The sequence below is a fragment of the Solanum dulcamara genome, chromosome 1 (genome assembly GCF_947179165.1).
Source record: "Solanum dulcamara chromosome 1, daSolDulc1.2, whole genome shotgun sequence".
Classification (NCBI taxonomy): domain Eukaryota; kingdom Viridiplantae; phylum Streptophyta; class Magnoliopsida; order Solanales; family Solanaceae; genus Solanum; species Solanum dulcamara.
Genome location: NC_077237.1, coordinates 27,707,830 through 27,734,059, shown reverse-complemented (window position 1 = coordinate 27,734,059; position 26,230 = coordinate 27,707,830). Strand labels below are relative to the sequence as shown.

Below are 26,230 nucleotides of genomic sequence, written 5' to 3'. Positions count from 1 at the left end.
CATATTTATTTGCCAAGAGGGCCATTGCATTTTTATTTGCCAAGAGGGCCATTGCATTTTTATTTGCCAAGAGGGCCATTGCATTTTTATTTGCCAAGAGGGCCATTGCATATTTATTTGCCAAGAGGGTCATTGCATTTTTATTTGCCAAGAGGGTCATTGCATATTCATTGCCAAGAGGGCCATTGCATATTCATTGCCAAGAGGACCATTGCATATTTATTGCTAAGAGAGCCATTGCATATTTATTTGTCGAGAAGGCCATTGCATCTTCATTGCCAAGAGGGTCATTGCATATTTATTTGCCAAGAGGGTCATTGCATATTCATTGCCAAGAGGGCCATTGCATTTTCATTGCCAAGAGGGTCATTGCATATTTATTTGCCAAGAGGGCCATTGCATTTTCATTTGCCGAGAGGGACATTGTATATCGATTTCATCGAAGAGAAACATCATCATTTTCCAGTGTTATAAACGCCTGAAGGGCATACGTAAGACGCATCAAATATCAGAGAAGATTTAAAGTGCAACTTGCCAATTTTCATTCGTCCTACCAATGGACATGCATCATATCTTACCGATGGATCAATTTCCATTCGTCCTACCAATGTACATGCATTATATACTACCGATGGATCAATTTTCATTCGTCCTACCAATAGACATGCATCATATCCTACCGATGGATCACTTTTCATTCGTTCTACCAATGGACATGCATCATATCCTACCGATTGATCAATTTCCATTCGTCCTACCAATAGACATGCATCATATCCTACCAATGGATCACTTTTCATTCGTCCTACCAATGGACATACATCATATCCTACCGATGGATCAATTTTCATTCGTCCTACCAATGGACATGCATCATATCCTATCGATGGATCACTTTTTATTCGTCCTACCAATGGACATGCATCATATCCTACTGATGGATTAATTTTCATTCGTCCTAACAATGGACATGCATCATATCCTACCGATGGATCACCTTCATTAGTCCTATCGATGGACCAACATATCATACCAATGAATTTTCATTCATCCTATCAATAGACGTGCATCATATCCTGTCGATGGATCATTTTCATTTGTCCTATCGATAGACACACATTTATATCCTACCAATGGATCTTTATTCGTCCTACCGATGAACATATAGTTATTTTGCTGAAATATACTATTGATGGATCACCTTCATTTGTCCTACCAATGGACATACATCATCCTATCGATGGATCACCTTCATTCGTCCTACCAATGGACATACAACATTATCCTATCAATGGATCATCATTTGTCCTATCAATGGACCAACATATCCTACCAATGGATCTTCATTTGACCTACCAATGAACGGACAGTTATTTTGCCGAAATATCCTACCGATGGATCACTTTCATTAGTCCTACCGATGGACATACAATTATTTTGCCAAGTATCCTATCAATGGATCACCATCCTATCGATAGATCAGCATTATCCTACCAATGAATCAATGGAGATTTTTCAACATGCAAAGAGGATGAAAGAAAGTGCAAACGACATCAAAGAGAATGCAGCACAATGTGGAATCCTTTTAGTAGCGAACTGAAATACAGTCCGAAGAATAATGTCAAACTCATAGGACACGAGCTAAGGAAATAACTTCCACCACAGTAAACTACATTCTTATCGGAAGACGTGTAGTTATTTCATAGTCTAATCATAATTCAAAACTCGTACCAACTCCTTTTCAGAAAGATGAAGATAGAGTCGGCCAAAATTAGATTTGTCAATTTTCTTTGTCCAGGATCTCTTTTATCAATCATATCCAAAGAAAGGGACAGTGAGCTTATTTTATCATGAGTGAACATAATCAGAAAGAAAATTTCATATTTGACTTCAATGACATAGAATGAGTTAGTTCCCGAATTTTAATATATTGAGATAGATAATTAAATATTAGGTATATTATATTTTATGAATTCCATTAAATTTATAATATTGGGGAAATTAGAACCTAACCTTAGGCTTAAAATTTAGAAATATGAGAGTTGACATGTTATTTAACATCAAAATTAGAAACGTGTTTATAGATTTACTTAAATTTTTGGGTCTAGGCTAGACATATGGTAATAAGGGTGTTTTTAGTTTCGAAAGTCTTATTGTGATTATTTATTTGATTAGATTACTTTGATTTGGAGTCCCAACGAAAAGAGAAGGCTCAAGTCCCGGAGTGATTACTTGATTAATTAAGGCAAGTAAATTTCTAAATCTCAGTTTAAGCTTGTAGATGCTTATATTTCCGTGTTATATGTACTGGGAAGTAATGAGAATTGAATTGAGTTATTGACTGTATGATTGGCCTTAAAAATGGAGATGAGAGGTATAAAATGGTGATATAATGATATGTATTGGTGGAATTGATATGTTGTGATTGTGGATTTATTGGACATGTGAAATGACTATGTTTATGTGAGATAGGAAAAATTATTGTTGTTGTCATGTTATTATCGTAAATTATATGAACATGAATTGATTGCATTGGTTCTAACATATTGTGTTGAGATTGAAAATGATATGAAACAAAAGGAGTCGGGCCACACGATCCGTGACAAGTATTATGAAACAAAAGAGTCGGGCCACACGCTCCGTGGTAGGATATATTTATTGAGGGGATGGGCCACATGCTCTGTGGTAGGTTACATGGACAGAAATGTCCCTCATGGGTTTCAGACTGTAATTCAGCGGATGTGTACCGATAGGACAAACATGCATCATCTCATTGCATTTCATCACATTTTGTTGATATTTGTGAATTCATGTTTACCCCTTTATTACTTTGTATATGCTGAACTTGACTTGATATGATTCATTGATGAGTATTCGTGGACTGTATTACTGTTATTATTATACAAGTGGAGAGTTGGGCTAATTTTATGCAGGTTGTAGTTAAGGAAGTTTGGTTGGGAGGATAGGAGTACTTGTATTTATTGAGCTTTGCTTAGTTTTAGTTATCCACTTCCTGAGTACCGTGTTGTTTGGTACTCACCTCTTGCTTCTACACTTGTGTAGGTTGTGAGCAGAGACCTTCTTGATCTCTTAGTGTTCTCTACCACGTTTAAGGTTATTATCTCGAGTGTTGAGGTAGCTGTTACATCCATCTAGCGGACACCTCTTACTCTTTTATTACGTTTTAGTCCTATTCTAGAGACAAAGACATTGTGACTATATTCTCTTTCGTATTTCGGTAATGTATTAGTAGCTTGTACATGTGACAACCAGTCTTGGGGGATTTTGAGATTATTTATTTATTTTTGACTAAGTTAAACCTTGTTTTATCTCAATTACTTTCACATTTACTTTCCGTTGGTTATTAGGCTGACTCATCTCGATGGGTTGAGATGAGTGCCATCACACCCGGATTCGGATTGTGACATTGATTCCATAAGAAAGTAAGACATTTGCATCAGCCAAAATCACAATAAAATGGGCAACCGAGACCAAACAAGTCTAACAAGTGGCATCTTAAGTTCAAGTCACCTAGAAGCAAGTTATAAGGATTCTAAGCGATGCAAACAAGTCAAGAAAGCACCTAAACTAAGGCTCCAACGACTAAAATCCAAACTAGCTAGTAACGATGGCCATCGACTCCTAATTTACTCAAAAGGACTACCACCACCTTGAACCAACCTAATCATACAATACTACTCATAATATATCAATTCTAACGAGAAGAACCCATAGCCTACCTCAAGGCCGAAATCGCACACGAACCGCTAAATCAGAGCTTTTCCTTTCTAGGTCGCTTCTGAATGCTGTCGTGCTTCAATGAAGCTTCCTAATAAGATTATGAGCTCACCAAAGTGTTTCTTGCAAAAAATTCCACAATCTAGGCTATTGAATCGCTAAAATCACGCAAGAAATGGAGGAGAAATCGTGTTCCAAACTTAGACCTTCAAACTAATTTTTTTCTCTTATAAATTGGATGAACAATGACAACACTAGACAAAATTTGTTTTTGATGATCCGGATTCATTCGGAGTCCCAAGAACGTAAACATATATGAATTTTGATTGGAACTATTATTTCAAACTTAACGATGCAGTCAAAATTTCTAACGGAGTTCGTTTTGGTGAAATGTTGACCAAAGTCAATATTTTCAAAAGTTTAACACTTTAAACACGTAATCAACCAAAAACTCATTCTAAATGCCTCGAGAATCGAAACAGGATCATTCTAGACTAAACTCGACGTTCCAAAACTAACTGGGCTGATGAAATTTTTCATCCAGCGTGTTTGCTCACAATGTTGACCGAAATCAAACTAGGGCAACTTTAACCTTATGATGACTTTTTGCACAAACTCAAAACGGCAGCCCCAAAACCTGAACCAACATTTCTTTTAAACTAAAATGGGCCTTCCGAAGCTGATGGAATTGTTAGAAATTCCATATGATGATCGAATCTTCAGATGTTGACTAAAATCAACTTTTTTCACTTAAACCTTCTAGAAAGAGAAAAACTCGCACCAAGCTCACTCAACCACCTCGAGGAGTGTACCACCCATCCTAGCATCACACAAGAACTATAAATAAGCTATGGGATGGGGTAAAATGATAAAAATACGCAAAATATCACTACCCAAGCCTAGGGCCTAGATGTGACACGACAAATGAGAAATCTGAAGGTATCTCACCCAAGCCTCTTAGCATTTATTTAGCCTTTCATTAGTAATGACAATAAATATCAAACGGAAGAAAAAGGGGAAAGCGGGACTAAGGGAGAAAATTATAAAATAAGAGTCATCATCAACCTTAGATCATCATACATTTATGTCCAAATATACCTCTACTAATAGACTTGCATGTCCCTAGCTCACCCTCAAATAAACTAACAATGAAGTACCAAAAATAGGTGTCTTAATACTTCAACATAACATATGCTATAAAGGGGAGGAGTATTATCCCTGAAACAATGGGAACTCACCAAAAGTGGTCTTTAAATGATCCAAACTAACCATGTAGAGGAGAATGTGGAACAACATTGGTCCTTACATGGTGATATCTTGTAGGCAAAAGTATGCGTTAGTACTTTGAATGTACTAAGTATGTGAGCATGCAATGTAATATATCATTATACAATAAGGTGATACAATGGACCATGCTAGAACCTTGTATTCATTTGAAATATCATTTGGAGTTATGAAGCTTAGTCAATGAAATATAAAAACCATCATGAATAATAAAAGAAACTTAAACATTATAGAGGTAAACATGAGTCATTATAAGAAATCATATACTTGAAAAGTACCATGAATCGTAAATAAGTATACCATAAACCTTTTGAAAGAAATCTTTAACTTTGTAAGAGCACATACTTTACTTTGTGGTAGATATAGTAGACATCATATGATATATCTGAAACATTGGAAGAGGGAGCTTGTACCTTTGTGAGAGCAACCGTTAACCGACATAAACCATGTGAGCCATAACATGGAGTCCCAATGTTTACCCATACATCGGAGGAAAGGGGGAGACTACTTGCCAAGGTAGACTCCTATATGCCTAAGTGGATCCACTAAGCTACATGAAGGATCGAGCCTCACTACGGGCGACCCTCTAAGGAATCAAGCCTCTTCTACGAGTGATCCTCTAAGGAATCAAGCCTCTTCTACGGGTGATCCTTTATCCTACTGTGGCACGTAGTTATGAGATCTTTCTACGGGTCTCTTGCCTTTGCTATGGGACAGAATGCCTATCCCAAGGTCCAGGTGGTACGTAGTTATGGGATCTTTCTACGGGTCTCTTGCCTTTACTACAGGAGAGAATGCCTATCCCAAGGTCCACTCGGTGCTAGGTAAACTCTCAATGGAATAGACAAATCATAAAACATAAACTAAATCATCACGTGAGAGGGGTCATATCTACTATCCGTCCACTCTTCATATGAACATAATCATAAAATACCTCCTTAACTTTATCTCATGTGATGTGAGTGTAGACCTTTCATCATCACATATCTTTATTTATAAAACATCTTTAGGGCCTTAACTCACCCTATCATTAACTTTCTTTAACATTATGGAATAATCATTCACAAAACTTATTTGCAAAAAGCACCTTTAAACTCATTTGTAGACCAAGTCAAACATTCGTAAATCTTTCATTTCAACTTTGCTTTATCATAAAAAACTAGGTGGGTTCATTTCATAAAGACCTTCAAATACATTTAAAGAATACTTGTATGCATGAGACTGATATAAATGCATCAAATCAAACATTTTAGAAACAACCCACCATATGTACTTTAAAACTACCTTTCAAACCTTCATATAAGAACTTTGATAAACCATCCATTTAATGTAAATAAAAATCAACATAAGTCAATATAGGTAAATATACTACAAATATTCAAGAATCTATACATTTGGAATTATTGTATGAAAACCCATAAAAATTCATCACTTGGAATTGCGAGTCAATATACATATATATATATATCAATAGGAGTAAATAAAGTTAAAATATACCGTAATCTATGCATTTTGAGATATCATGTAAAAGCCAATAGGATTTCATCATTTTGAATTGAAATACTAAGTTAACAAAATATTTGGGCTCCATGGGTGGAAGAACCCATAGATGAAAACCACATACCTTAGAGAGGAACTTGAAGAAGAATTGGAGAAGTCTTGATGTTAGGTCTTCAATGAGGAGCCTTGAATCCTTTGAGTTTGAGGAAAAAAAATTGGAGGGGATGATTTGAAAGAGAGGAGGATGAAGTTTAGGGTTTTGAGAAGGCAAAAGATTGCAAAAATGACCCCAAAACGTGTCAAAGTTCGTCTATATATGTTCAGGGAACTATCCAAGTTGCCCTTACTTGAAACTAAAAATTTTTGCTAAAATTTAAACTAACTGGGAACAGATCCCCAACGTGGAGGTGTTCCCCCACAGTTCACTTTTTTCTAAAATTGAAATTTGAGCCAAGATTGACCAAGTCCGCAATGCAGACTTGGTGCACACCCTTCTGGTTAAGAGGACATAACATTTTACTCCGAACTCCAAATAATGCAATCTTAGTGGCGTTGGAAAAAAGACTCAAAGACCTTTAATTTGTTAGGTCATGAGACACCTAATTCAATATATGCTAGGAGATATGGGCATTTAAAGTTGACCCTATTTTAGACTCATACGAAAACTTAGCCTATAGAAATTCTTTAGACTCAGTTTGGTGTTAGAGATCCCTTATGACCTTACACCACATCCAACACTCTTTAAATACTTAGAAATTGATCCTAACTCTTATATACAATTAGACTTCATCGATTTCGAGACAAAAAGGGTCCTCTTAAGTCATTTCTTCTTACTTTACCCTAGTATGACACATTCCAACCTTTAAACCACGCGGGACCTTACACAAAAGCACAAAAATAACCTTGGAGATCATTACAATATTTAAATTAAGAGTATACACAAATCTAAGTTCAGTCTTACTCTAATTAATTCAAAAGAATCCTATTCCTTTATCATGATCAATAACTAAGTAATATCGTGTTGCCTGCATGCCCTCACTACGACAACTTCATCCTTGGTAATAGTTATTAAACTTATTTCCTAGATTACGAGATCATGCAGTTCCTCTAACTTTACTTATCTATACTTCCTTTCCCTATAGTTCAACACATAGGTCACGTCAACACTAAATATCCATCGAGGAATTTATACCACAGCACATCAATGCACAATTATGTCTCCTTTACTTAATGTAATATTTTATTCATCCAAATGACATCTCCATAGGTCTAATCATGATTCTCCCATCAAATATATAATATGTACAGGTTTTCTAACCACGGTCTACTACTTATAAACCATAACCTACCTAGACACCAAAGCTGCTGCTAAAGAGTGGACAAATCTTTGTCCCTTGGTTTTGTTCTAGCAAAATTGGAGAAGAGTTTTGCGATGATGAGGTTTTGAAGATGTGTTTCTTGAGAGCCTTGCTTCTCTGTTGTCGAGTTTTTTCTCTTAGAAATAGCCCTAGGACGTTTTTAGGAGGAGACAACCCATTTAGAATTTGGGATGAGAAGAAAAAGGGTATATTTTTATTGGGGCTACTCTTGGGTGCTGCTATGGCAGTTCATGGACCGCTAAAATGACCCCCGTTATAGAGGCCAAGGGACCGCTATAGAGGTCCTAGGTAGTTCTCCTTCGATTCTCCTAATGTAAAAGATTTTTTTGTTATCCAAGGCGGGGCAAATCCCGACTTCACTCGACTAGATATACCAAATTTTAAACTCGAATATTTTATGATGGGTATAACATTTGTACAAGTCATTATAGTAGGAGTTGGTGAAGTTTGGGTGGATATCCTGGGCAATATAGATCGTGGTTTTACTCCCTTGAACAAAGACGTATTCCATGATATATCACTTATTATTTACTTTACTGTTTTAGTTTTCCTTAATGAACCAAGTTTCTTAAGTCGAGTAGTTGATACTAGTTTCTTTCATCTCTACTATAAGATTCTAATTTGAAAAGATTAGAAAAAAAAATAAAGAATCTAAAAGGAAAATCAAAGAAAATGCAATGGGAAATAAAAGAAAACATAACGTTTGGTTCCGAGTTTCATACGTTTCTGCTAAATGGGGAACGCACAAAATAAACGAAGGAAAAAGGGCCAAATATATCTTTGAATTATTTAAAATGGATAAATTTTATCCTCTATTACGTTTTTGAATTGAAAATGTCATTGCGGTAACATTTTTTTCTTCTCAAATATGCCTTCCAACTAGCAAACTAACTCAAAAACATCATTCTTACTAGTTGTCACTCCAAAATAAAGAAAAATGGTCCAATTTTGCTATTGAACTATGCAAAATATGACACTTCTGCTCTTTATTTAAAGTTCAAGATAAGTTCTTTTAATTGTGAAGACTCGAGCATTCGATTGGAGCTTATGAAATTGGTTAGACTATTTTAAATGATAATTTTATATAATATATATTTTATATAAAGTTTAATAACCTGCATTAAATTTTTAACAAAATATATATTCTACTATTTCCTTTTAACAGTATTGTATTGGTCCTCAACTAAAATTTGGGATGACTTGAAATTAAATAAGTAATATAATGTATAAATGCATAATTGAATTTGATTTTTTTTATCATATCATTCTTAGAGTAAGTAAAATAAATTCACTATTATTAATGTAGAAAATTAGATTTTAAATAGTTACATAAGAAAAGGTACATAATATTATGATTAGAATAAAAACTCAAGCCTAATATATAAGGAATCGAAAAAAAATAGTTATATTTTATTTGTTAAAAAATGAAAAATATTTAGGAAAAGTTACACAAAATAGATCAATTATGAAATTATTTATTCAAATTGGACCCAACCAAACTATTTATCCTTAATAGATTCATGACTCATGACGTCATGCTGATGCCAGCATCATTGTTCCTCTTTGATATCATGAGAGTATAATATACTCTGACGGAATCAAGCAGTTTCGCTGAAGCACCGTCTCTTCCTTTTTGATACCATCAGAGTATATATATACACTCTCATGATATCAAATGTGTATTTACGCTAATACCCCTTCCCTTGTTCCTCTTTAATACCATTAAAGTATATTAGTATCAAGCAATTTATCAAACAATACTCTTATGATATCAATAAGTAAGAGACAGTGCTTCAGCGAAATGCTTGATACCATCAGAGTATATTATATACTCTCATGATATCAAATGCACGTGATAGTTAAAAATATGGAGTATGAAAATAACGAGGTACTTAAAAATTAGTTTCGAGTTATTTTGCTAGTTTAGTTTAAGAATATTTTCGAGTAACAAAAAAGTAAGAATAATTTAGGATATATTTGACCGTTTTCCCATAAAAGAAAATGCAATGAATCAAGAGAGAGAAAGTGTAGTGCAAAATTTAGGAATATCCTCTCGATCGATCGATCGAGAGAGCGAGCAGCGAGAAGGATTGAGGAAATTTGGTGGAAAAAAAGAGAATTGACTCTTGTACTAGCACTTGTTTTGCTCTTTGAAATCCCCCCCTAAGATTGAGAAGAATCAATGGCTTCATCTGCTCCACAGACGGACAGAAAAGCAGCAACAGAGCCTACTAAGACAAGCGCAGTTCCACCATTGAAGTCCACATGGGTTCTCCCATACAGAACTGAAAGCCTTCAGCAGCTTTACAGTCTAGGAAAGAAGTTGGGGCAGGGCCAATTTGGAACCACACATTTATGTACAGAAAAATCCACTGCTACTCTTTATGCTTGCAAGACTATACCAAAGAAGAAGTTGATCTGTAAGGAGGATTATGAGGATGTTTGGAGGGAGATTCAGATAATGCACCATTTATCTGAGCACCCAAATGTGGTGAGGATAAAAGGTACTTATGAGGATGCCCTATATGTGCACATAGTTATGGAGCTCTGTGCTGGTGGAGAGCTTTTTGATAGGATCGTTGAGAAGGGCCATTACAGTGAAAGGGAAGCTGCTAAGCTCATCAAAACTATTGTTGGAGTGGTGGAAGGTTGTCATTCCCTTGGAGTCATGCATAGAGACCTCAAACCTGAGAATTTCTTGTTCCTCAGTTCAGAAGAGGATGCTGCTCTCAAGGCCACTGATTTTGGCCTCTCCGTTTTCTACAAGCCAGGTTTTTCTTTTCTTTATCAACTTTTGAATTGATTGTCTTCCCTGTGGATGATTGTCATTTGGAATATGGACCTGCGAATTAGAGTCAATCTAAGAGGGTTCAAACTTTTGTTTGTTCGTCTGTACAATGAGATGTTTTCTAGGTCAGGGAAAGACAGCAACATTGCTTCTTTCCTCTCTTTAACCATTGTTATTATTTTCTTTGAAGAAAACAAACTTGAGTTCTATCTTTGTTAATTGTTACTACTTGTTCGGATTTGATGGACATAGTGATTTTTTTTTTTTTTAGTATGAATGGGTTCTGGATTCTTATCTAACGATCAGTTTTGGTAGAGAATTTTCCTTATAGCAGGAAAATACTTAGCTTTATGGAGCATTATGATTTTCACTTAAGAGTTGATTATTATAGTTAGGTGGTTGATTTTTCTGGTTATTATTTCTTTAGAAATAACTAGTACTTGTAACTTGGTTTGTTTCCGGTAGAACATAGTATCAGTGCTCAATTGCTGTAAAGGTTAGTTTTTGTTGCTAGGTTATGTCCCCTATGAAAGATACTTAGCAACCAGGTGGATTTTGTCAACTGTCTATTTAGGTTTCCTCTCAAAATTTTTGGATCACTTTTTGTTGTTGTCATGAATGTGAAGATGACTTGTCTTCTTGTTGTTCCCCTTCAGATAGATTGCTGGCTCTGTATATCTTTCTGATGATCTACTTATTTAAATATTGTTTGTGTCGTTCTTCATTAGTATTTGGTGGGTTCATATATAGCATGTATTCATGTAGTTATTTCATTCAACTAGATCTTGCTGAAGAGAAGGTTTTAGTTTCACATATATTTGTTTGGAGGTTCTGTCATGTTATGCTTATATCCATGAAACAACCTAACAACTTTTCTGATGTATATTTGTTGCATGCCTCGTATCTTTGGAGGCTTAGTGAAGTATGCCTTCCAGTAAGAGAGATGCTGATCATTCTAGTTCATGTTCAATTATCATTTCTGATCTTTCTAAAGAGACAGGTTGGTCCCTTTATTATTTATTATGATTAGGTGAAATGTTTTCCGATGTGGTTGGAAGTCCATACTATGTTGCACCTGAGGTTTTACGCAAGCATTATGGACCTGAATCTGATGTATGGAGCGCAGGAGTTATTTTGTACATATTACTTAGTGGCGTTCCACCTTTTTGGGCAGGTATCTTGCTCCCCTCCCTTTCAAAAGTTCATATGTTTCTGTTGTAGACTTTCTAGTTGGTGTTTTTATTATCTTAACATTTGTTTGTTCCTCTTGATTACAGAAACTGAGATGGGAATATTCCGCCAGATATTGCAAGCAAAATTAGATTTTGAATCTGAACCATGGCCTGGAATTTCAGATAGTGCCAAGGATTTGATACGTAAAATGCTTGACAGGAATCCAAAGAGGAGGTTAACTGCCCATGAAGTTTTGTGTATGTTCCTATTCATGCTAAGATTTAACTGCAACATGTATTTGGTATTGTTTCTAGAAAATGTCATTTAACTCTTTACTGCTTCCCTTCTAGAAGTTGGATTTTGGGAAGAACTTGAAAGGACATGAAAGAAAAATGCCTTCACAGGAGCTTATTTTCTTCTTTTCTTGTGTCTCTCAGGCCATCCATGGATTGTGGATGACACAATGGCCCCTGATAAACCTCTTGACTCTGCAGTTCTTTCACGCCTCAAGCAATTTTCTGCAATGAACAAACTTAAGAAGATGGCTCTGCGTGTAAGATTTTGACAATGTTGTCTAATTATCACAGTTTATTGCTGTCTCAAAAAGTCCCGTTTACCTTGAAAGAACATAACGTAATGATATGTTCCATAATAGGTACCATTCTTCTACTCTTTTCCGGAAGAGGATTAACATTGTGAATACTAGAGGGTTTACTAGAAAGGGTTGCAGGAGGATTACAATAAGCTATTAGACTTTCTACAAAGATGGCTTCGGTCTGTACTGATGATGAAACTGAAGTAAGATCTAAATGCTGTAATAACAAATGAAGAAAACCTGTATAGTAGAGCAGAATATAGGACCCCTTCCCCGTCTAAGGGCCAGACAATGCACAATAAAAGGAAAAACAGGTACAAATATGACTCTTGGAGAATTCAGTTGTACCGGGGTGAGGGTTTGAGAAAAATATCATATTGACTTGTTGCAAAAGCATAAAACTACTTATGCTCATACTATAAGACTAGATTGGCCATGGCCCGTGCTCAGCACGGACTCAACATGCCTGGTTTAATAATACAACTTAAACAGTTTAACTACATTCATCCAAATGTCTGTGTTGACATGGACATGACATTTTTTTATATACAAGTGCAAAGGAGATAAGTTTGTATACCTTTGATTAATATTGATCGTGTTGTTCCAGTCTTGCATGGATCAAGATAGATAAACATATATGAACCCAAATATTGATTCGTACTGAAGTTTAAATAGATCAATAAGCAATAGTCTATCTATAATATGTGCACAATTGTTTTTTTTAAAGTGCAGTAAGTTCATAAGACCACCCATAAATCAAACCTTATAGATATATGAACTACATATCATAGCATGTGCTAGTAGATTTTCTCTCCACTCTGACCTAGATCAGTAGTACTCAATGCTATCCTTCAACCAAAATATTCATAATGGGCCCAGCCTAAATGTCCTGTAGGTGATATCTTGTTGTCTTGTTCACGTTCTCGGGTCCTATAAGATCAATAAAATCACTGCATAGATTACCAGTATTTGTGAATTAGAAATAAACACAGATCTATTGCTTAGCAAAAGAGGATAACACAGATCTCGAGCCCTAACTGAGCTTATTTAACTTTAAGAAGTGCAACTACCATTTAGATACTAATTCTTACAGCACCTCTTATTACCAGTATCTCGAACATAAACGATCTCTTAGGGATGACATTCAGATTTAGTACCTGAGTGTGAGCCAACATCCGGATGGCACAAGCATACTTCTTCAATTTCTTCTTGGACTTGCATAAGTTCTTGTAGAACCTATTCAACTGTTCACTGAGATGATGAATCCAAACAGTGTTGAGGCAGCGCAGGCCACAAGGTGTCTTAACATATCCAACACCACCAATTACCACCATTAGGGGTGTTTCAATTGTAGTGACAGCTTCACATGTCTCTTTCTGGTGGAGTTCTACAATTCACCAGATAAGATGTGAAGATTAATATTTAACATCAAAGGGCTAATAGCATAGAGAAGGAATGAAATTATACAATTATCCTTTCTATCAAACTAAAGTCATCCGAGAGTATCCAATTTACAACCATATTCTCAATATTGGTACTCCAATAAGTTAACTCGTATAGGAAAAATAATCACCAAAAAAGGGAAAGAGAAAATTCTCTTTTTACATTTTTTTCCTCACACAGATTAGCCCAAAAAATGCAGCTGCATAGCAAGAGAGGAAGAGAACTCAAATGATCATTATTATGAGTTTCTGTATTTACTAGGCATGCAGTGCAAGTTAGAAGGAACAATTATATTGTCCAGTTAATTGGTAATCAAACAAGGATTTCTGTTCAAAGAAGCTATAGAATGCAAGCAGACAATAGAGAGAAATTTCATTCCTGATCTCCCAATAATATGAGCTACTCGCAGATCACAATAGGAACTTCTTTTCCGTCCTTGCCATTCTTTTCCACTTGACTCTAAAAAAACCCTATTTACAGTTGGAATCTTTTTGATTGTTTGTTCCATGAATTCACCCCAATATAAAACCTTAGGCAAAGATCTCAGATTCCTAAATGAAAATATAAACGAAAAGAAATTTTATACATGCAACACTTCAGCAAAGCAAAGAAGTGTCAATGTGAAACCTACTTTTAGAGATATCACTGAAGCATGTCTTAGTGCAGAAGGCTTCATTCACTGATATCATGAGCTAGACATCATAAAAAGCTTTTGATGATCATAAAAAGTTAATTACTTAGCTTATGTAATATGAATAACCATAATAAGAGTTGTCGTCAAAATGATATGATTCCCCGAACCCTGCGCATAGCAGGAGCTTTAGTGCACCGGGCTGCCCTTTTTATGTTCAAAATCCAATGCAGTTAATTATAATGAAACCAGTTGATCAAACAATTTTTTTTTTCAATATCAAATTAACAAATGAACTGATGGAATTCTTTGAATTACAAGGATAGGTTCCTTTTACCTCAGAGCAGAGATACGTCTTAGGGCTATCTCTTTTATCTTTAGTACAAAGAGAAAACCAATTTTATTTGGCGGAAGAGAGTCTTAGAATCTAACATGCAAACCATAAGCTGGCTTGAACCTAAATTCTAAGACTCTGATCTTCAAACTCTAAACCCATAAGCTCAACTCCAGCACATGAAAGCAAAAATCCACAATAACTACAACATAATAATACTACTAGAAACAACACATAGTAACAAAAATCGAAGTACAAGAAACAACATAAAGTAACAGAAATCATAGAACAAGCAGCTACAAGAATCCTACTACGACTACTAGTATGGAAGAATAAGTGACACAACTCTCAAGTACCTACTAGCTTGTTACCTTAATCCGTGTCCTCCGTAGCCTCCAATCTAAGGTCATGTCCCCGGTAAGTTGAAGCTGCGCCATGTCTTGTCTAATCACCTCTCCCAATATTTTTTCAGCCTACCTCTACCTATTCTGAAACCATCCGTAGCCAACTTCTCACACCTCCACACTGGGGCATCCGTGCATCTCCTCTTTGCCCAAACCATCTCAGTCTCGCTTCCCGCATCTTGTCCTCCACTGAGGACACTCCCACCTTGCCCTGAAAATCTTCATTTCTAATCATATCTCTCCTACAAAGCCCACACATCCAAATGTTAGAGCTTTATTTATTTATTTATTTAAATTAAAGGGCATCCAAAACTGAAGATAAAGTTGAGCTTTCTTGAGAATTTTGAGTGGGTGACAAAGTACATTTTGGATAATAGAATATTGAAAAGTATTCTGTGCAATAAATAGTTTCCACTTCAGGAAAGTGAGCTCGATCTTGGGACAACCTAAAATTGGAAGTTCGGACAGTTAATTTTGGATAAAGGAAGTGCCACTTTATCACAAAAGAAGACTATAATTTATATTCCTTTACTTTGAAGTACATTCCATGGCATGTACCCAAGCATAAGTTCAGAAAGAATGCAACTTAACTTCAACTCTTCCGACCCTCGTCATCATATTTTCCTTCTTACACTAGGACATTTACTTACTGTTCAGATTTTCTAATCTATTTATGAAAATAAGCCATTGTCTGTCTTTAGAATATTATTTTCTATGAACAGATTTTTGCACCATATTTCCTTTTAAATAATTTCATGATGAAAACAGTCCTCTGGAAATTGGAAGTGGCAGTTGGATATGTGCCATTTATTGAAGGATTATTGCTCTTCTTATGGCTATACCAGAATGATTAGCTTATGGTCCAGGAGAAGTGGCAAATGTGCTGCAGTTTTTCATGGTATATGTATCTTTTCATATATGTGAATATATTACTATCCCTAGTTGTGTTTGTCAAATCATGCATCCTTTTTGTGCTTCTGGTAGAGATGAAGGTCACATCAAGATGGAGCAAGCTCAAGGGGTCTTTGTTTTTGCCATGACTGTCTTTGCACGAGATTGTCTTATAATTTTGGTCACCTTGACTTTAGTTCTGAGGATTAACTCATTTTAGAGCTCATAATAGCATTTCCAAAGGTGTTTTTGGGGTGAGTCCCGGGGCGAGTCTCGGGGCAGGGCGTACCAAAAATGCTCCGGGGCACAAAGGAAAGATATAGAACCATAGGGAGCATGCCCTAGAATTTGAGGTGTAGGTTCTGGAGGTAAAAGCGTAAGCCTTGGGCGTAAAAGTATACGCCTCAGGCGTTAAGTTTCATTTTTGTTATTCTAAAAGTATTTTTGCTATAGATCATATTTGTTATTATGGTGTGATGATATTTATAGTTTATGCTATTATGTTTTTATGTTGTAATTTTTTTCTAAACTATATAAATAAAGAAAGCAACTCTCATAGAAAATGACACCCGCCATAAGTAGTTTTCTTAGATGATTATGCCTGAAATCGATAGGACTATAGATAGAGATTCCATAACACTATGTTTGTTAGACAACTTTATCCATTTTTTTCATTGCTTTAAAATATATAAACAAAAATCAATGTAAATATTAGTTGAGGGTGGGAAAGACTAGTAGATGTAGAGGTCGACGATGGAGTGGATGATGATTTCACTTTAAAGATTATCTCAACTATTATCATTTTTTGTGGTGTTACCTTTCTCAAATAATAGTTATAATAATTTTTTCTATATTGTTGGTGATTTTTTGAATTTATTTGCAAAATTGTTGAAAATTTTGTTTTTGCTTATTTTCTTAGTAATAAAACTATAAAATTGAAGATATATGAGATGTATGCCTCATGTTTTCGAATTTACTCCGTGTTTTCGGACGTACGCCTCACCCCCAGCCAGTGTTATCAAAAGCAAAAAGCGCAAAAAAGCTCTAAGGTCCATTGGGGCGTTAAGCACAAAGTGTAGATAAAGCATGGGCTTTAATAAAAAAAGGCACAAGAGGGAGAAAAAAATACAAATATATATGTTTAGTCCAAGACTAATTATTTATAAGCATGAATGGCAAGTGTATAAGCAAAGAAATTGAAAAACAATTACGATAAAGTGAAGTATCAATTGTTTAGTGGTGTCGTCTCTTTAGAAGAGGTTCATTGGCGAGGAAAGTATGCTATAAAATCTAGCGCACATTAAGCGAGGTGAAGCGCTCAACACGTTTTGAGCCTCGCTTTAGGGCTTAAGCGCACTGTCTCTCCCACATACAAGTATGACACACTTGGCTACCTGCTACTCTTCTACTCTAATCCTCGACCTTCATACCTTCCTTCTTGGGTATGTTCTTAGTAAGCTTAAGATGTATCACGTCTTGTCTAATCACCTCTTTTAATTCTTTTTCGTCTTACCTCTACCTGTCTGAAAACCTATTATATCCAATTTCTAACACTTCTTCACTTGTGCATCTATGCCCCTCCTCTTCATATGCTTGAATCATCTCAACCCCGCTTCCTTCGTCTTGTCCGCTACGGAGGCCATTCCTACCTTGTTCCATATAACTTCGTTTCTAATCCTATCTCTTCTAGTATGTCCACTTATTCATTTGAGCATCCTTATTTCCCATACTTTCATTTTTCTGAACGTGAGCGTTCTCGACTTGCCAACACTACACCATACAATAATGTAGGTTTAACTAGCACTTCATAGAGCTTACATTTAAGCCTTGGTGACACATTCTTAACATCATCATCTATCTCCCCATTTCCTTGAATAATAGACCCAAGATACTTGAAACTTCCTCTCTTTGGTATGACGTGTATCGATCTTCACTTTCACCTCGACTTCATGCGTTATGTTAAAAAACTTGCATTTCAGGTACTCTGTTTTCATCATGCGTTGCTTGAAACCCTTAGATTTAAGGGTCTATCTCCAAACTTAAGCCTATCGTTAACTTCATTGTTCATTTCGTCGATCAATACTATGTCATCTGCGAATAACATACACCATGACACCTCCCTTTGAATATGTTGTGTCAATTCGTCCATCACTAAGGAAAATAGAGATGGACTAAGGGTTGATTCCTGGTGTAATCCCATCATAATTGGAAAGTGTTCTAAGTCACATCTGTTGGTTCTTTCCGGATCTTGACTCTATCGTACATGTTCTTAACTGCCCTAATGTAAGCCACATGTACCCCTTAGACTCCAAACATCTCTATAGAACTTCCCTAGAAATTTTATCATACACCTTTTCTAGGTCAATGAACACCTTGTTTAACTTTGTCTTCCTATTCCTACACCGCTCCAGCAATCTCCTTATAAGGTGAATTACACCTCTAGTTGAGTGTCTCGACATGAATTTGTTGAGATACCTTGAGCTCTGAATCTACATTCAATATCATAAGGTGTGATTGACAAACATTGTACAAGTAATAATTTATGTATAAGGAAGAATGAAGAAGGAAGTACAAGAACCAGGTCCTTGACAAATTTCCAAAAAAATTTGAAGAAGTTACCAACACTGCAGTTTAACTCATTAGGGAACCTGGTCCTCTGACCATATTGGAGACGATTTGAAGAAGCAATTCCACACACGCGAAAAGAAACTTTGAAGAATTGTAATTAGCCTTAGTTCAATTCTACAAGGAACTAAATTTCAAGTTATGGAAACATTACCATAAATTGAACACATGGAATTAGATTGAAGTTAGGAGAGGCCAAACACGTGAAGAAAAGAGTAAACCAAGTCAAATTAGGATTAGATTCATGGAAAGACTTGAACCAATTCTGGGTTGGATTGGATAACTAGAGGACGACCACTTACTCCTATAAATACAACACATCAAAAGCTTTGGAGCTTAATCACACTCGAAGAGAGAGTCGTCAAAATGTTAAGAGTTCTACACAAAGTGTCTCGAAGAAGAAACTACTACAACAAAAGAACCTGGTCCTATCAAGATATGACTATATTGTTATTGAGTTGTAATATTAGATTTTTGTGTGGTTCCAAGACAAGATCTTGATTACATTCTTAGTTTATTGTAGTAGGTGTTGTTTTGTGATGTAAAGGAAATTTATTGACATGGTATAGTCATTGAAGAAGAGTATAGAAGAGGGCTGAGCTAGGGACTGTTGGGAATAGTTCCTTAGGTACAAGGGCGGTTGCAATCTTTAATTGGTCGAGATTAGTGAAGAGTTCGGGAAAATCCTATTGGAGGTAGGTTGTGGTTTTTGCTTCCCTTGAGCAAGGGTTTTCCATGCTAAAATACTTGCGTTGATTTACATTTTCTGCACTTTACTTTCTTGCGTAGTTTTTGAAAGAACCGGGTTTGTTTAGGCTGTTAGTTGCAGCTAAACTAACAGAATCCAAATTTGTTCTCGGGGATAGACACACGTCTCCTCCTTATTGTCTCGACCATCCTCTCTCAAACTTTCATAATGTGGCTTAGTAATTTGATACAGTTATTGCTATTTTGAATATCATACTTGTTTTACACAACAGAAATTGTACTCCATCTCTATTCCTATGACATTCTAGCTGTCCTAAATATGACACTAAGCAACCCAGTTAGCTACTCCATACCTACTTGCCTGTGTTCTTCCAAAATTTCACTATGATCTCGTCGGGCCCGATTGGTCTGCCCCTCCTCATCCTACAATTTCCCCCTTAACCTCCGCAGACATTATGCACCTACAATACCCAAAATCCTTACGACTCTCGAAATGCTATAACTTCCCCTGCAAAGTATCTCTGTCCCTCTCCTCATTCAAGAGCTTATGGGAATACGTTTGCAATCTCTGTCTAATGTGAGTCTCTTCTATCAATATTTCTCCATTCTCGTTTTTGATGCACTTCTCTTTTATGTAATGCTCAATTAATTATGATCTTTCTGACACCTACATGAGTATCGTCATTGATAGACTGATCTTCAGTTTTGTACTGGTGTTGATAGCTTAAGTGGATTAGGGAAACACAATAATTAATTTTTCCATTGATCATTTTGCGAGCATAGACTGTCTAAAATAGTTTTGGTCCATCCTTTTTATGAAGTTAATACAATTACCTTCAGCTTATAACATGCCAGTATTATATGTAGGAAATATGTCTAGCACTTCACCGGCAGAGTTAATGGCCATCAAGTATTTGGGATTTATGCCGGATTTTGTTCTTCCATTGACAGAATCACTCGCCTAACATTTGGATATCGTGATCTTAGAACCTTTCGAAATTTCATTATAATGAGAGATATTTCATTTGTTTCCTGTAATACTTGAAGAAGTTTGTCATAGACTTCTGTCCTAGTTTTGTATAAAAGTTGCTGGCCCTATTCTTGTGTCCTTATAAAGTACAGATGCCACAATTGCCGACAGAAATATTCATTACTGGTATGATTTTTATTTTCCCTTTTAGGTCTGTTGCATTTGCTTGGTCATTCTTCCTTTCTAATTTTCTGAATCTTCGCTCTTGTTGAGAGATTATATCCTATTGTACAGTCATTCAATCTAATCCTGAAATTTATGTAAATGAATTCTAATATACTGAAGCTGAAAAGTCAAAATAGAGAATAGCTGAAAAAGGAGTAACCAAAAAAAAAGGTTCAAATTTACCCTTAAAGTATCTGACTTGTCTTATTTTTTCCTCTGTTTACTTTTCGGTCCATGAAAGTCTTGCCTTATTTGTTTCGTCCCATATTTTCCCCTACCTCTAACAGCTATCCAGCTTGGCTTTGACATTTGCCTCAATGGAGCCAACTAGACAAACAAAAGATCCAAATTTACCCCAGAACTATTAAATTGGTTTATATATGTCATCTACAATAATTTGAAGTATGCCCTTGAGCAATTAAAAAGGTCCAAATATACCCTTGAGCAATAGTAAATGTAAATGTCCAAATATACCTCTACATGGTGACCAATTTTTCCATGATTGAAACCTGTTAGTGGGAGAGGTATATTTTAGATGAAAGATAACAGTGAGTGCCCTGAGAGCTCATCAAAGGATAGTATAAAACAAATTGCAAACGTTAGGGATATAATTAGACTTTTCCCCCAAAAAATTTATTTCCGTTGGAATCATATGTGGATAACTGAAATTCTAGTCATCACCCATTCTAGTTTCGTCTTTAATTGAAAACTGTTACTCTCTACGTTCATTTTGTAATTGGCTTTTGACTAAACACGAAGTTTAAGAAAGACTTTTGGCACATTAAAAAAATATCTGTAAACCTTGTAGTCTTAAATATGCCATGACATTTCTATGACTATAAGAGCATGTCATTAAGGGTGAAATTTAAAGTTGAAAGTTAAAAATTTGGCAAATATAGAAAGGTGTTTTTTTCTAAATTGGGTAAAAAAGAAAGACTGCCATATAAAATGGAACTGAGGGAGTATTTATTTTTGTTTTACTCATCATCTCTTGTTGCTTATAGGTGATTGCAGAGAGGCTATCAGAAGAAGAAATTGGTGGTCTCAAGGAGCTATTCAAAATGATAGACACAGACAATAGTGGAACAATCAGCTTTGATGAACTAAAAGAGGGTTTGAGACGAGTAGGTTCTGAACTAATGGAGTCTGAGATCAAGGATCTTATGGATGCAGTAAGAACTCTCCTCATCATGTTACTAATTCACTGTTGTGTATCTGAAATATGTCCACCCGGTCCTTCTTACTCGTATATGTGCACTTACGTACTTCTGTCTGTGAATTTGAGTTGATGGCATCACACATGGCATGGTGTATTTGTCAGGCAGACATTGACAACAGTGGAACAATTGACTATGGGGAGTTTCTTGCTGCTACTGTGCACTTAAACAAGTTTGAAAGAGAAGAGAATCTTTTATCAGCATTCTCTTTCTTCGACAAAGATGGCAGTGGATACATAACTATTGATGAGCTTCAGCATGCTTGCAAAGAATTTGGTCTAAGTGAGCTTAATCTCGATGAAATGATCAAAGATATTGATCAAGATAATGTAAGTTCTATTATCTGCATGTTTTTTGTCCATGTGTGTGTATAAGGCACGCAATGGACCTATATTGTTTTGCATAGAAACAACAATATACCTAGTGAAATCCCACACAACCTTACCCATACCTTGTGAAGGTAGAGGGGTTGTTTCCGATAGACCCATGGCTCAAGTAAAGTATATCCAAATCAGTAAGAAAAGAAAATACAGTGGAGAATAAACCATACAGAAAATAATGGAGAAAAGAAAAGTAGCCACAACAAATAGTATGATAAACGAAGCAGAGGAAACAACACGTTAAAAAAATCAAAGAATAAGGCAGTAGGAGAGTACTAATAATACTACAAATTAGGGAAACTCGACAAACTCTCAAATAACTACTAACCTTCCACCCTAATCCTCGACCTCCATATCCTCCTATCTAGAGTCATGTCCTTGGTAAGCTGTAAGTGTGTCATATTCTCCCTCATCTTGTCGACCATTGAGACCACTCCCCCTTTGTCCCAAATATCTTTGTTCCTTATCTTTATCTCCTGGTATGCCCACACATCCATCTCAACATCCTCATTTCCGCTACTTTTATCTTTTGGAATGCGAGTTCTTGACCGGCTAATACTCTTAGTCCTTCGCATAGAAACATTGAATCGAAAAAAAAAGAAAAATACCATGTGTTTTAGTCTTTTAGATTTGATGGAGTTGCCTCTTTTTTGTTATGTTCCTTCTTCTGGCTAATCAAGAGAGGGACTGTTTTGCAGATGAAATTTGTAATGGACAGTGTTGGGTGATGCCTAGTACTATCACAAACCACCCCCACCATCCATCAAAAAGAGGAAGAAAAGGGAAATGCTTCCTCCTCATCTGAAATGTTTGTTCTTTCCATTATATTATGATTTTCATCAGAAGATCCGAGTGACCATTAATGACCTAAGTGTCGTTCCTTTATCATGTTAGAGAGCATATGCAGTGTTACTGCCATATTCACTGAAAGCCCTGTCGCACCTATAGATGATGACACCACTGCATAACTGATCTAATTAAACCAATCTCTGTGGTTTCCTTGTAAATTTCAATTGACTAGTTATTGCTCGTCTGAGGCCTCCGTCTCTAATTTCCCCGTCAAGCTCTCTCCTATTCAGCAACAGGTGTACCAGTAACTTTTCTAATTCCTTTGACATATTTAGTTGCCTAGGTTTACAACCTTCTCTTTATTTGTACTACTTCTCTTTTTAGCTTTTCCTCATACTTTTTGTTTTCTTTTAAAGAACTTTTGAAAGATTAGGGTAAAGAAAGTGACAGTTCATTTTTGGCAGCACACACTTAAGTCTTTCCAAGATTTATCTGTATCAAGGTTTTAAATCTTATGATTGACTTTTGTAATCTACATTTTGTCATTGAAATAATGGGTCAAGTGTGTAAATCTGTAGCATCCAGCAAATGTCTCTATTTCTTCTCATTTTCGGTTATGTTTATTCTTTTTTGTTGAAACATCAAGTTGTACAAAGTTGCTTCTCGAGTCCATGATTGGTGATTCACCTATGTATTTCAAGCTACTTTTGCACTATAGCTCTTTCCCTTATTTGTGTAGTTTAAATACTGCTACCTCAGAGAAGGTCAAAAGCATAGTCGAGTCTGTTGCAAAATGAATTTAGTGGTTTTACTTTCAACTGTGCCAACATATGTCCCCTTTTCCTTTAAGGGAGTTACCTCATTTTCTAATAAAGGAGTATCTTACCTCTTATATACAACCAAAAGTTCTATGAATCCCATGTTGATACTTATAAACTTCTAATGCCCAAAGAAGGTGAGTCATTAGTCAATACCTCACACATGATCCACTTGTCATAATGGAATCCATTTCTAAACTCACGTAACCATTTGGTCTCAATATTTGATCTTTTCTTTTTCTCCCCTTAGCCCCTGTTTCCCCTTTTTAATCTTGTTGCTTAGTAGAAGAAGGGGGTTTGGGGGGGGGGGGGGGGAGGGAGTATCTTACCAACCAAATTTTTTCTCTAGACTAGTTTTAGGAAAACTTATTCTATTTAAAACTGATGCACTAATTTAAACAGCTATGCGCCTTGCTGGCAGGAAGAGAAAGTAAAAGTAGTTGAGCTCAAACCAAATAGGTTAGAAGGTAGAGAAAGATAAAGAGCAGAAGACTTGAGATGAAGGATTAACTCATACATTTGTAATTTGAATTTTGAAGTAGTGGTAATGCAATCTCTTTTATACAAACAACCTAATCATTTACAGAATACTTTCCTCATTCTATTTTGTTATGATTTGTGATGATGCATTTTTCTCACAATAAGACTTCTATTTTCATGATTACATTATCAAGTGTTTCATGAAATTTTTCCATATACCATTTGGTTTCTCTGGAACTGCATCTTCTTGATGCTTTTCTATTTTAATACATCTTACTTCATCAAAAAAGCAAAAGGTTTAAGGTGTATGCACTAGTCGTCATATAGAAATATAGAGATGAAGTATGTTAGCATCTGCATGTTTCTTTGATAAGTAACATTGACTTCTTTATCTATATTAAAATGTTAAAGTTGAGAATATGATTTTTGACATTATTGAAATGTATGAGCATGTGAAACAGTCCTGTAATGGTGGATGAGAAGGGTTTACTATTCTTGACGGAACTCGAAACTTGTTATTAGTGGTCATTCTTAGAGTGTTAACTCACCAGTGATCCCCCTCTCACTCACTGCTTCTAAAGTATGCATCATAGAGTAATATTGATGAAGTATGATGATGTTCTAGACTCTACATTATGTTCTGATTAATTCTAAGATTTTGAAAGACTGCATTGTTTGTGCTGGATTCATCAAAAACAAAAGGCTAGTGTATTTACTTACTATAAGTGTGTCTGACCCAGACTAGTTCTTGTAGCATTACTTGATGTTGTGAAACTCTATAGAGGTTCATTTTCTCTTGAATTCCTTTTGGCTTGATTCACATTTGTTAATTGAATTGGAAATTAGGACTTCTGAGGTCATCCTTTTGCATCAATTTGTGCCCTACTATTCTGTAGCTGTCTCTACTGCACCCAGTAAAACTTGCTCATAGTCTGTCTGTGCTGATAGTGCTTCAAATTGCAGGACGGACAAATAGATTATGGAGAATTCGCGGCAATGATGAGGAAGGGAAATAGTGGAGGTGTTGGAAGGAGGACCATGAGAAACACTTTGAATTTGGGAGAAGCCCTTGGACTTGTAGACAGTAAAGAAGATGTATGACCTATCGACTAATCAAAATGTACTCTGATTTATCTTTTTAGTTGCTTTATGACATGTAGCTCCCTCCAGCAATTAATATCTATTACAAGATTTAGATTACTTTGTGTCAGCTTGTTCTCTTCCAATGTTCTGTTGATGGCTGTCTTTTTGCCATATGTAAGTTTAGCATTTCACGTTTGATTGGGGTAGGGGGTGTTTCTGCTTAACCACCTTCGTTGTATTTGTCCTTGTATATCTTTGGAAGACTTCCACATGAAATGGAAACTTCTTCCCCCTTTTTTTTGGGGTGGGGGAAATCACACCTATTACTTAAATAAGATTCTATAAAACTAGACGATATTTTTTCTTAGGGAAAATTACACCCAGTGGCCATTCGGCCAAAGTAATTATCAAAAAATGGTCATTCGCTGTATAGACATATATAGTCGGTGTATATTTCATGTATAGTTAAATTATATTTAGTTTTTGAGTGTATTATAATGTATATTCAGTGTATACTTCATGTATAAATAATATATATTGTATAGTCAGTGTATATTTTCTATAATTTTTGACAAGTTATATTGTATAGTCACTGTATATTTTTTATGATTTTGACTATTTTTCATGTAAATAAAATATGATTATAATTATTGTAAACTAATTAGTTTATTATATATATTTGAAATTGTTTTAAAAACAAACTTTAATTTTGATTGGACCCAACATGTCTTCTTTTTTAGAAAAAAAGGCAAATTACACCCATTGGTCATTCGAC

At 35.6% G+C, this 26,230-nt stretch overlaps 1 protein-coding gene across 1 annotated transcript; it reads left to right on the top strand.

Moving 5' to 3' along the window:
* The first annotated feature begins 9,882 nt into the window (after positions 1-9,882).
* Positions 9,883-25,582, top strand: LOC129903400 (calcium-dependent protein kinase SK5-like). Its single transcript, XM_055978953.1, has 7 exons — positions 9,883-10,672; positions 11,720-11,863; positions 11,967-12,119; positions 12,300-12,415; positions 21,693-21,860; positions 22,010-22,234; positions 25,336-25,582. The coding sequence occupies exons 1-7, from the start codon at positions 10,084-10,086 to the stop codon at positions 25,471-25,473; spliced, it is 1,533 nt and encodes a 510-aa protein (XP_055834928.1). The 5' UTR covers positions 9,883-10,083; the 3' UTR covers positions 25,474-25,582.
* Positions 25,583-26,230: the final 648 nt, after the last annotated feature.

Bases quoted from the DNA above. Each gene is read 5' to 3' on its own strand.
- LOC129903400 (XM_055978953.1), top strand. From the start codon at position 10,084: ATGGCTTCATCTGCTCCACAGACGGACAGAAAAGCAGCAACAGAGCCT. The intron at 12,120-12,299 runs GTATGTTCCTAT...TGTGTCTCTCAG, and splicing joins AACTGCCCATGAAGTTTTGT to GCCATCCATGGATTGTGGAT. The intron at 22,235-25,335 runs GTAAGTTCTATT...TTCAAATTGCAG, and splicing joins AAGATATTGATCAAGATAAT to GACGGACAAATAGATTATGG.